Source organism: Solea solea, chromosome 15, assembly GCF_958295425.1.
Source record: "Solea solea chromosome 15, fSolSol10.1, whole genome shotgun sequence".
Lineage (NCBI taxonomy): Eukaryota > Metazoa > Chordata > Actinopteri > Pleuronectiformes > Soleidae > Solea > Solea solea.
Genome location: NC_081148.1, coordinates 20,791,417 through 20,804,435, shown reverse-complemented (window position 1 = coordinate 20,804,435; position 13,019 = coordinate 20,791,417). Strand labels below are relative to the sequence as shown.

Genomic DNA, 13,019 nt, shown 5'->3' with positions numbered 1-13,019 from the left:
TGTCTGATTTTTTCTGACAGAACTCTCTTCAACTTAGGCCACCAGCTCATTCAATTACATTTTATAAATTAATGAACATGTTGGATTTCATTATTTGACATAATGATTCTGATTTCTCATCAACATAGTCCATCTTCCCCCAAAACCTGGTTAAGGGGCAATACAATAAGTGGACATATTCCTGCACACAATATTTTCTCAATATCGTACATTCATAGATAATGTATGTTTCATATTTATTACCTTTACATCGCTGTGTTTGCTGCCGTGACACTATAAAGTTTGCTGATGTTGGACTAATAAAGGACCATCTTATCTTATCTCATCTTATACTGCAAATCTAAGACACTGTTTTTGTGACTGAATCTTTTGTAATTCAGACTGTGAAGCCATTTACTAAGGTTGTCTGATGTGGAAGGACATTATGAGCTTATTTTTTTTAAGTCCTCATTTTATGAATCAGACCGGTAAACGCTGAGGTGATTCAGTAATCAATCAATTCTCTCTCATACCTACAATGACTCTGTAAGGACACTGCTACATACCAGCATATGGGCATTGAAGATGATATAAGAACCACAATGTCAAAAATGATCAATCAACATATATATATTAGTGACATTTAAGGTCATTTTTTATAGTCAAAATGAAAAATGGTGGTGAAAATTGTACTTAAATGGTTTACCCTTTTTGCCAAAGCCTTTAACACTCCCCAGAACAATGTAGTGGACAGGTGCAGCTCCACTTCAGAGGCTGAATTCTGGTCACCCTGCCCACCGGTTTTCAAGTACTTCCACCTCTCCTCATAGTGACTGGTCAAGAGCTAGTAGACAAAAGTGTTCACCAATGTCAGCAGTTAATGGACAAAACAGTCCATTAAAACCTTGTGCAAGAAAAAAAACATTTTTATGGTAGTAAACTATAAGTTGTGTATTCACCCTTAGAGGTATCTTGCTGTGGTCTGTGAGATGAGGAACATCAAGGACAAGGCGACGTAGAAGAGGCTGCATCATGGATGGTTGCAGTTTACTGAGGACACCAACAAGTGTAAAATTGGACACATGTCATTGTAAATAAATGAGGTTATGACCGATTTCTATGTCTTCATTAAGAAAAGTGACACATAACAGATCACGCAGGAACAATATTAATTAAAATTAGACTAGATTTAGTAAATTATATCTGGATAGGGCTAAATGGGATTTACTGTGATTCTCCTTTCTTGTCAATGTGTAATTTAGCCAAACAGCAAAAAGAAAATGAGACAGACAGTCGATGGATATACAATAATAATAATTTAAAAAAAAAAAGCAGACCACTGGAAATGCAGTTACTAAAAATAAGAATATAATCTACCAGCAACTTGCAGGAAAATCAATACCTTACCTGCAGACAGCAAATGTGTTTGTGTAAATCATATTGTGGAGAAAGAGCGCTAAATATGTAGGTTGCTTCATAACATCAACTAAAAACTATACCTGCACACAGCCAACAAACACTCCTCTGTAATGTCTCTCTGAGCCTTGGTCAAACTGAGAGCTCTGGAGAGGCTGTAGACTGCCTGAATGAGAGAATCCACCAACAAGGTATGGTCGTCCAAACCACAGAAGAGAGATGAACATTTGATGAGCAGGGGGAGCACAGATGTACACAAGTATCTGTTGAGGGCCAGAGCCATGTCAGTGGATCCCAAATCCGCCTGCAAGAGGAACAAAATGAAAATGAAAGAGTAGCAAGACCGACTAATAAGTACATCTGTTTAATACACATATTGAATCAGCCAATCACATAGCAGCAACTAAATGCTTTTAGGCATGTAGACATGGTCATGACGACTAGCAACATGGGTAAGAAAGGTGAATTAAGTGACTTTGAACATGGCATGGTTCTTAGAGGTCTTACTATTTCAGATACTGCTGATCTACCGGGATTGTTCATGCAGATAAAAATGCCTAATTGAAGCCAGAGGTCAGAAGAGAATGGCCGTACTGGTGATCGAAAAGCAAAAATGACTCCCAAAAAAGACTAATTAAAACCAAGATATGCAGAAGACCATCTCTAAAAGCACATGTTAAACCTCAAAGCAGATTGGCAACAGCAGTTTTATATAATTATATATGTATAATACATGAGAACATAATTTTTTTAATGAGCAGACTACAACAAGTATATAAACAAATATCAAAACTGAAAAATGTTCTTTGATTTTGAGGAAAGCGTACGTTAATGTCTAATAGAAAACCCTATTTACTGCACAGATAGTTCGCTAAAAACTGAGACATACAAACAGTGATTCAAGTCATGTTTCAAAAGACAAGGACACAGAAATGTCAAGAGTTGCAATGTTGGAGACGGGAGGTCAGCAAAGTTAAAGTTTGTCATTGGTAACAAGGTAAAGCTTGGATCAATATGGAGTCAAAGGTTACTCCTACAACCTCTCACCCCTTTCACAAACAGGTGAAAAACACTACTCAGAATTTCAACTGCTCACAGTGTCAAGTGAGACGGCAGCCTGAAGGTCAGGCAGAAAACCAACTTCTAGCAGCCGGAGGAAAAAGTGCCTGCTCTCGATGCCATAAACCCGGTCAAGGAACAGAACCATAGCTGCCTTATGGTCTGGGCAGAAAACTGTAGACAGGTCAGACTCAACCACCAGACCATCTGCAGGAACAAATGAATATGTCATATTAGATGGTTATCTGCTTCTATCATAGTTTCATCCTCTTCAGTTGCCACAGACATTTCAAAGACCATAAGCACATTATTGTGTTTAACCTGTAATAAATTCAATAATTTCATTCCCTAGTCCCTCCTGATTGAAATAAACACATAAGAGAGTGAAATGTGACTGATTCCTCAAACCTTTTGACACTGAAGGGACTTGAAAGGAGATGCTGATGACTCCCTCAAGATCCTGAATGGGGACGAGTGACTGGAGAATGGCGCGGATGCGGATGGCTTCTCCTTTGCCTCCTTGAATTAACTAAACAAGAATTCATTTTGGTCATTTACAGCTTACAAGAAAAACACATTGTGTCTAAAATGTTACTGTGAATACTGATCCATTAACTATTGGTGACATCCAAGTTGCAGCTCTTCTTGCAGTCAAAGCAAGTTTGGTTGACTATTTTTTTCACCTTTTACAATTAAATGTGCTTTTTCATTCACTTTAAATGCTTTCAAAGCATGTTCATAGTTTCTGCGAGGCATTTGGAATTGGCTGTGTGTTTGAAAAATGCAACAAAAAAATGCCCTGTCTTTCCTATGCACTTCAATCCCACTGTAATGAGCTAAAAGAAATCAAAAGAATCCTCTCAAAAGGCTTCTTTTTTTTACTCAGACACTTAGACAGAAACATTTCATCTTTCGCTTGATGACTGGTCATTCTGTGTGGACTGCACCATTGTGTGGAAATCTATAAACGCAATAAAGTGAGTTGTTTCTGTTTGTTTATTGTAGGGCTCCTTGTGACTCATTCTTTAAAGGGCACTTTGCTCCTTCTCCATTAGGCTTTATTGTTACTAAAATCAGTGATTATTAATGAGGAACGGCTGCTCTCCGCAGAAAAAACACTCACATGCATCTCTGGAGCACAGCGCCCCAGCAAGTCAATAAGGGCTGAGTAGAAGCTCATGATGGCATGTCCCATGTGAACAAGGTCGTCATCAACGTGGTCCTGGACAATATCTCTGGTATAGAAAACAATCACAATGGTAAAAGGGTAAGCCAACAACCAACTTAATCAATAAGGATTGTAAAGAATCAAACAATTAAATAATCCCAAGCAAAGCAGCCTGTTAGTCATGTTAAGGCACAATGGTGACAAGAGATAAAGACAGAGCAGATGCTAACAACTCCTACCTCAATTTCATTCTTAAAAATAATCAGCGTAAATAAACTTGAAATTTTAGGATTACGTATCTTTTATTTAGGTCGTCAGAAACACTGTATGAAAAAATTAATGGAGAGTTAATATGATAAGGCACAAAAACGTTTTATTACACGTGTGACACAGAACTATTATTAAAATTAACATTCTGGTTGTATGCTTATCTTTGATCTCATCTGAATTCACAGCCAGTGAGAATGTAAAATGGTGTGAGAAAGAGATGCAATATAATGTGAAAATATATAAGAAAATGGAAATGTATTCTTTATCTACTACTTGATCTGGTGACAATCGCTCACATTCACACCTGTATTCAATATAGTCTCCTTTTAATTTAACCCAAATCTGCATGTCTTTGAAATGCAGAAGAAGCTAAAACCCACATGCACATAGAAAGAACACACAAACTACACAGAAAGGCCATTGGTTATACTTTACCATCTTCCTCTGCATATTAGACAGGCCCCTTCACTGTTCATTTTTAAAACATATCTAATAACCCATTTGTACCCAGTATGACGTTGGTTCTACCTGTTTTATTGTTTTGATACTTTCTACAGTACTTTCTACAGTATTTTATTGTTTAATTGTCTGTTTTATTGTTTGGTTTTTGTCTTTTAGGTCTTATTTTTCTATATTTTATTTGTTTTATTTATCTCTGATGTAAAGCACATTGTTTCAGCGGTTGTTGTTTTTAAAGTACTTGTTATACTAGAATTTGCATCATTCCACTATGTTCATGGAAAAGGAAACTGAAAAACATAGTATTTTTCAACACCACAGAAGACAAAAAGAATCTCCGACGTTAAAGCCTTATTTAAAACTATAAATGCATTTTTGACAAATTAAGTTCCTCAGATTTTAAATAATTTGTCCACTCTCATCCAATACTGACTGTGTTCTGTTGGACTGGAAAGTGGTGTAGGGTCCGTCCATAGACAGGTCCTCAGAGATCTTGATGGCCTCCTCCATGGCTGCTAGAAGACCGTTCCCGCCATCACCTCGCAGAGCAGGGCCAAAACACTCAGGCCGACGAATCAGCAATCTCAACACCACGTAGGCATTTTCCTCCACACTCTCACCTTTGGACACGGACCACAGAGAAAGTAAAGACAAACTGACAATAGACTTGATGAGAGATTGTGGATTGTGTCGGCATCTTAGTGCAATTACAACCCTGTGACAAAGAAGCACAGATTTTCATGATGAAGTGTTCAAATATCAAAACCCTCAAATCAGGACAATCAAAGGATAATGGTACTATGATCTGAATATAAGCTAAGCAAGGCTAAAATCACTGATAGATCTAAGGTATGAAAGACAATGACCTTAGGCTGAACTGTCAATACCCTCAAGGTCAATTTGAATTGATGCCTTCCAGGCACCGCTTCAGGGTAAGGAAAATCAATAGAAAAGAACCAGAAATGAATCATCTGTATTGCAAATAGTTTACTAGAACGGCAGCATGGAATTATGCAGCCTTGTATGCCATTTAAATTGTACATTTGCTCTTTCTATTCTTGCACTGTTACAGATTATTTCATGTACTCTTTTAGTGAAAAATAAAAGGCTGCAGAAAAATAAATGCAAAATTATCTGCATGGATTACTGTGTAGTGTTACAGGACAATATCTTCACGACTCCTTTTCGTTACTAGAAAAGAAAGCCTGGTGGATTATAATCCACTATTTATCCAGCAAAACATACTAACTTTAAATTAGTAGATCACAATGCAAAACATATTATGTACAATGCTGAAAATTAACAGCAAGTACAAACAAATTATTCATGGGGGTTAACTTGTGTAATATTGTATGAGTATGTTTAAACATCATAACAAGAAAGGCATGACTCAAATTGACAGGTTACCGTTGCAGAAAACAGCAAAACGTAGGTAATCCAAGTAACGCTCGCCCTCCACCGGGTTCCATCCAATATCGGGGTAGCCTTTCTCCAGTAGCAACGGGCAGCTCTGAAGACCACAGCCAGCCAGATACTGCACCACCTTAAATCAAATCACAATACATTGAACCAGACTAGACTCCACAATGCAATATTGCAGCTGCAATCATCAACAAAGAGTAAGTTTGTTACTCTTTGTTACACATTTGACTTCACTGTGTGAAGTCAAATGTGTTGACTTCACACAGTTGCTTTTCTGGTAAATCTTACCCAATAGAAATTATTTCGCACAAAACTTCCTTCTTGTGACCAGATGTAATTATGCCAGTTAAATGTTCAATAAAGAGCAAAGCACTTTGCATAATGCAGACTGTTAAGAACAGTACTGTGGAGGAAGGCACAGAATATGGAATCACCTTCTCTAGGTCAGGTTCCTTTAGTGCTAAGGCCAGTTCATTATTATCCATCACAGAGGCTGCTGCCACGTCTAGAGGAGTGGCTCCACGCATGGACGGTGAAGCTGAGGGACAAAGGCATAAAATAATCAGAACACTATACATGTCAAGACACTGGGGTCTCTTACTGAAGGGGCAAGATCCTGACAACTACACAATGTTATTACCCCTGTAAAAAAGAAAATCTAACTCAACACAATGAGCACCTCAGGGAAAACTTCTCTTCCTTTCCTTATGTACTGGTAAAAAAGAAGAGTCCAACAAGATAAAACTTTAATGCAGTTACATATCATTCCTACAATTTTTACTTGGCAAAACTAGGTTTGTGAATGTTTTTAATTTGAAAATGTAACGCCATCCTTGCAAAAGCCTTACAAGAAAAACTAGAGAGTTATGGCCTGGATTTATAGATTTATGTGGTGCAATCATTGCAGTGTGGATTTTTTTACATTTAAACAACTACACAAAGACACAGACAAGTATGAGAGTGTGATTTACCCAGTCCAACACTGCTGTTTTCCAAAAGGTAGCTGAGATGGTCAAACAGTGCTCCCTGATTGTGACGGCTGATACGACAAAAGTAACAAAGGAATCGACAACAGCTGGCCACCATCTTGGGAAATGTAATCTCCTAATAAGAGAAGATAAAGTAGGAATATAAAGAAAAAGCAAAAAGTTATATGGCATGTAAAAATAAGTGAATAACATGGATTATACCACACTTTGGCCAGAACTCTTTGTATTAGCAAAAGCCCTGCCTTGCTAAACTCATATTAGCTTATATGGCCAATGGAACAAATAATATATATAAGCTGTTCAAGTAACAAAATGAAAGAACTGCTGATGACCTGCTTTTTTGATTACACACATTTTTCCCCCTACCATCACAAACAAATTTTAATTATTCTCTCACCTTCGATTCCCCTTCTCCGAGAACATTAACCATCACCTCCATCACGGTCTCATGCATCCCCAATACCCTCATTAGGTTGGGGTGTTGGTAGAAAACTTTATTATTCATGATGTCTCTGTACATACAAATATGGAAAAAAAACAAAAAAAACTGAGAGAATACTTTCCACACAACGGAGCATATGATGATGTCAGTGTGTGAGGAATTAATCCATACACCATGACAATAATCAAGATGTGTTAAAAAGAGGCCAAACCACATTAAATTGCAAATCTCTCCCTACCCAAGCCTCCTGATCGTCAGCTTCTCCTCCTCTTTCCCCATGCGGACACTAAGGAGAGAGCGGATTTGAGCCAGGGAGGACAGTAGCATCATCGTATCTTCCACAGAAGCCTGGCTGATTGTATAGGCTCTGCAGAGTGGTCCTTCCATCTGACCCCCAAGGCCCTGACACTGGCGGTGAAGCAATGAGAAGACCGCTCTAACAAGTTCAGGGTCCTCTATCTCACACTCTTCAGTCCAGCGCACCATTGTTTCAGAAATCAGCTTTTTGAGGGACTCTGAAGAAAGAGCATCAGGTGATATATGATTAAGTAGGAATGGAAAGCCACAAGTCTTACGTTTAAAAGGAAAGGCTACAGGAGGAAACACTGGACACATCAATGTTTTTTTTTGTTGCCTAGGGGATAAATAGAAAAAAAATCTTTTGTAGTAGGGGTCAAAAAAAGCATGCAATTGCAGGCTGCACTGCAATTGATGCAAGCAACGCTTCACATCCCCTCCTGTCTGCCTTCTCAAAACCCATGAACCCACTCTATAATAACTGTAACAGGCTGAGGAGAGTGTACTGGAAGGACAGCTTCACTGATACTGACATCAAATATGAATCAATGCCAGAAAACTATTCATAATAAGTGCAGGTATGTACTAGTGATTCGTAGAACAGGGAATTAATCAATTCAGTGAGAATGAAATTATTGGTTGTGCTTATTACAGTATTGCAAGGGTGATAGACACAGGATTAGTTTTTTCCTAGTTGTGTACATCAATATCATCATCTGTAGATGTGACCGAATTTGTCGTCATTTATTTATTGACAGCTATCACAACATTAAAAGAATTCCTACAATAAAAAGTGTTTCAGAAACAACACACATACAATAGCTCACTCTCATTCACATAGTGTATCCACATTCACCAAACACTAAACCAACTACAAGACATATTCTGTATGCCATTGTTACAATATATATATTTAAAAACAAAAATGTTGCATGGTCAATGTACAGGTGTGTGGCAACAAAAAGTGAAAAAGTCAAGTAGTTATGGAGAGCACCTAAGAAGAATACAAAAGTGTTGGAAGACAAAAAAAAGATTTCCACAACATACTTACTGGCACTCCGCGGTCTACTCTCCTCTACCTGTGTGGAAGACTTCCTCACTTCAAAGGCTCTCACCACTAGACTGAGCAGCCAATCTTTTACTGGCATCTCAGCATCCTCCTCATCCTCTGACTCACTGTCCAATTCAATGCCTGCACAACAGCAAAATAAGACGTGATTTCCTCAGTGGCACTCACGGTCAGTACTTCTTTCTTGGTCACTGCTTTCTCGCCCAATCAATTGTATTTATTGTCTACAATAATTAAAGTGTAAAGCTCAAACGTAAATGTCACCATTTGATGAACTGTACTACTAATTTGCATCTATATATCCTTGGTAGATTAGAATAAAAAAAAAAAAACAGAAATATCAGCACAAAGCTGATACATAAAATACATAACTAAACAGGAAAAAACTCAGAATAAGTGCAATTTAAAAATACACACGACAGCACATCACAAACGCAGGCTTGTTAGATAAAAAGTGAGTAATCAAGGCCATGAGATAGAATATTACATTTACTAAGAGCAGAGCTGAGCAGATTTTAGTTGACTTTAAAGTTGATTGTTTGAAAGGGCTGATGTAGCAGCAGCCCTTCACATTGTCAGTTAGGCTATTGTGGCTGATTTGATTTGATTAATCTGGGGCTGTTACACAGACAGCTGAAGTATGATGCAATCACACATTGCGGATATTTGTTTGGAGGATCTCATAGAATTTTCGAAGCAAGCACATGTAGCAGAGGAGAGGCGAAACAATTTAAATATTCATGAATCACACAAAAATGCAAACATTTGAAATAACAAATCATTAGTTCTGACCACAGTGTGTGCTCAGGAGGTGATGAAAGTCTTGGAGAAGCTGCTGGATTTTCACTGGACATGGACAATGCTCCTGCTGCTCATCCTCTCTGAAGTTCAGCAGCATGTTGATCTAAAGACAGATAGAAAGATGAAACAACTGTGTAGTTTTAAATGAACATCTCTGTAAAAATGGATATTAAAGGTCTAGTGCGTAGTAATAGATTACATCCAGTGGTGAGACTGCAGATTGCAATAATCTCCTCCACTCAGCTCTTTATTTTACAAATACTTGAGGGAAAAAGGATACACAACTCTCCCCTTTCTTTGACAACACACACTCTGCTTAGTTTATCTATTTGCTCTGAAGAAACCTCTGCTCTGCTCTGAAACCAAGGACCTTGCCTAAAGCACACATAAAAAAGCTTTTACCAAATCTACAATTTTGGGTAATACTTATGGGTGGTATATTCAATATATAAACTTAACAAGCTAACACTTGGACAAACTCAGCATATTTACAATTCTCTCTTTAACATGTATTTGATTAAAGTCCATTCAACCTGTTCCTGTGGAGGGGAGCGGAACTCCTTGGTTTTCCGTGCAGTTAAGGCAGCAGACATGTTGAGTGCCTGCATGACCTGGTTGTAGCGAAAACGTTGGTTCTCCTGTAGCTGCCCCACCAAAGTGTCAGAGAAGGCAACCACAGCCTCCACCCTGTGGCGCACCTGGCTATCACACAGATAGGACAACAAATGGCAGAGCTGGTGGGAAAGAATGAGCAAAACCTTTTGATTAATTTCAAATCACTTGTATGTGACAGTACAGCATCTGAAGCTGATCCGAAATAACATGCAATGGGATAATTAAGAGAAACATGCCAAAGGAACCCGTTTGTTTGTTCACCTCAAGTTTGACAGCTTCTGGAAGCTTCATCTGAAGGAGTCCTTGTGAAGGAGTGTCATATTCTGTCTTGTTGCTGTTTTTCCATCCTTTTTCATTAGCATAAATTGCTTCTTCTTCCTCTTCCTCCTCAGGGGTTTTAGCATCTATGGAGAAAACTCCAGGCTCTATCAGACTCAAAACTATGCCGAGATCTTTATTACCAAATACACCCATTACCAGCAGGGTATAGAACAGTTTAATTAAGGGAACAAGCAGAAGCTCAATGCTGCCTCCTACAGGATCCCTCACACCCTGACCCACAGCCCATACTCCTGCAATCAGCATCTCCATGGTCAGACACTTTAGTATGTCCAGGGGGATTTCTGGGCTGTCTGTGTAGACTATTTTAACTGCATCGCCTGCTTCTATCCCATCACTTGTCACAAAACATGGGGTTGAGAAGTGCATTTGTGGTTTAAGAGATGTGCTAAGACTAGTGTTGGGAATGCAAGCAGGAAGTTGACCACCATTAGCAGGGCTGGGATAAAGGGTGACCTGTCTGGTCTGTTCTGTCATAGGCACAATGTATTCATGGTTCATCATTAGACATGCTGAGGTGTGGCTGCTGAGGTAAACCTAAAAAAAACAATCATAGATTTGAGTTAATGTATATTTTCCTTGATAAATAATAAATGTAATCTAAAACAAACATGAAAGAGCAGTCACCTCAGTAAGGAGCTGGTAAAATGCAGATCGAATTGGGCCAGGGAGGTTGGGATTCTGAATGGCATGAAGGATCTGAGACTGGTCCACATAACTGCAGAGGGAGTGACAAACTCTGGTGTTCCCAAGGGTGCACAAAGAGCAGTAGAGGAGGAGTGTGTGATGATGAAATTTCAAGAGGTCATCGAGTTCAGACAACTCCAAAATGTCGACACACCTGCATGTACATATCATCAAAAATTAAAGGTGTTAGTCAAGGACAGTGTTGTTGCATTATGTCTCCAAGAGAACAGTCAGTAAGCCCTTTGTGATGGCCATTTTGACAAGTCATAGTTGGAAAACCACAAATGAAAATAGTAAATAAATAATTGCAGAGATCCATTTAGTCATGACACCATGTCCAAAAATGACATCATGTTCGATTGAAGAAGACCCAAAAATGGTGACTGAGACCATTAACTCCTTAACAAAATATTAACTGATGTTATAAATCATGTCAGAATTTCCCCCAATATATTCATTTAAACAGAGTTCTTTCCACAGCCAGTATACACACCCCCTGATTGACTTCACCTTCCATTGTTAACATACGGTTCCATTTAGCTTCCTCAGTGTCTGATCACTAACACCTGTGCTTTTCCTGCTAAACTGGCAAAATGGCTGCGGTACAAGGTGGGTGTTAACACTCCACAAACAAAGCACATGTCACATGATGGTAGCATTACAAACAATTACATGTCATTTAGCAGACGCTTTTATCCAAAGCGACTTACAATAAGTGCATTTAAACATTTGGGTACAAATAAGAGCTACACATACATCCCTTCCTGTGAGCCCACTTCCAAAACAACATACAGTAATTATTCTTGCTTTCTAACCTGTTTTCATCAGGGATGTGAAGGGTCATGACTTGCAGGGGCTCAGAGCACTGGACACTCCAGCCATGATGTTCATCTGGTCGATCTACTAACACCTGTAATGCACAGTCTGGTACTCTTGTCCATGAAACCGGGGTTAGATGCTGAACCTGAATCCTTGGAGGACACTGAGGAGTGGCATTTCTGCTTTGGCTGCGAAGCAATCCTGTTGACAGTGGCATCACATTCTGGATAAAGAGAAAAACAAGCAAACTTAATGGGTTAACATAATAAAGAGACAAATGTGGCTTTTACATAAATTATGATTTATAATAAAACCTCTCTTTACCTTAATGCATCCCAGTTGAAACTGAAACATGCTGCTCGTGGTTGGCTTGACAAAAACGGCAGGAAACAGTTTTGTGCTGGCTTCCACCTGATCAGTGGTAAAACAATATCTCATTTTAATAACATAACCGTTAAATATTTCCTTAAATAACTACTGATGTTATTCCTCCAAGGGCAATAAACATTCACTGGCCACTATATTAGATACAACTGTTCAACTGCTTGTTAATGCAAATATTTAATCAGCCAATTACATGGGAGCAACTCATAGGAGAATGGCCAGACTGGATTAAAATGATAAAAAGTCAAGCATAACTTGCAACATTAAATCAAATCAAACTACTCATTACAGCCAAGGTACGCTTCAGATCATCTCACACCTTAAAGATGATGAAAAACCACTTTATTACTCATCTGATTTGCTTGTGTACCTAATAAAGTGGTAGAGTGTACATATCTCAATATGAGCTTGATTAAGTTTAGATTAATGTACATTAATTACATAAAAAGAGTGCCCTATGTTACGTACTTGATAGAAGGTGGCCATCTCCACTCCACTGGAGGTGAAGGAGAGCAGACCAGTGGCCGTGTCGATCAAACAGCCAATTTCTAAACCTGCACTTCTTCGGCTCTGAGACAAACCTGTTGCTTCTCCAGCACACACCATGTAACAGCTGCACCGCTTCACACTGTGCAAAAGGACGGGCATATGTTCAATTATATTCACACAGATTGTTAATTGATCATTTCCTGTACAATGGGATACAAGGTTCAAGCATCTTCAGTAAAACAGTGTGGTGTGGAGTATCTAAAGGCAACAATCACATCCCTGACTGCAATAGTTGTCACATTTCTGTTAAAGCCA

The 13,019-nt window shown here is 38.7% G+C and overlaps 1 protein-coding gene across 2 annotated transcripts in view; it reads right to left on the bottom strand.

The window, feature by feature from the left end:
- Positions 1-13,019, bottom strand: part of LOC131473936 (ryanodine receptor 2-like) — a 66,497-nt gene that overhangs the window by 34,114 nt on the left and 19,364 nt on the right. For both annotated transcript variants that reach the window (XR_009242250.1, XM_058651558.1), the window contains exons 33-52: positions 12,684-12,843; positions 12,156-12,242; positions 11,828-12,054; positions 10,953-11,166; positions 10,248-10,862; positions 9,905-10,105; positions 9,363-9,474; positions 8,553-8,693; positions 7,443-7,719; positions 7,160-7,274; positions 6,745-6,877; positions 6,208-6,311; positions 5,759-5,894; positions 4,785-4,971; positions 3,578-3,689; positions 2,863-2,983; positions 2,492-2,661; positions 1,479-1,699; positions 939-1,029; positions 686-823 (exon numbers count right to left, since the gene is read on the bottom strand). Coding sequence is in view for 1 of the 2 variants with exons in the window: in XM_058651558.1 (XP_058507541.1) it covers positions 686-823; positions 939-1,029; positions 1,479-1,699; positions 2,492-2,661; positions 2,863-2,983; positions 3,578-3,689; positions 4,785-4,971; positions 5,759-5,894; positions 6,208-6,311; positions 6,745-6,877; positions 7,160-7,274; positions 7,443-7,719; positions 8,553-8,693; positions 9,363-9,474; positions 9,905-10,105; positions 10,248-10,862; positions 10,953-11,166; positions 11,828-12,054; positions 12,156-12,242; positions 12,684-12,843 (3,562 nt within the window). In the remaining variant the exon portion in view is untranslated. The remainder of the gene's footprint in view (positions 1-685; positions 824-938; positions 1,030-1,478; positions 1,700-2,491; positions 2,662-2,862; positions 2,984-3,577; positions 3,690-4,784; positions 4,972-5,758; positions 5,895-6,207; positions 6,312-6,744; positions 6,878-7,159; positions 7,275-7,442; positions 7,720-8,552; positions 8,694-9,362; positions 9,475-9,904; positions 10,106-10,247; positions 10,863-10,952; positions 11,167-11,827; positions 12,055-12,155; positions 12,243-12,683; positions 12,844-13,019) is intronic.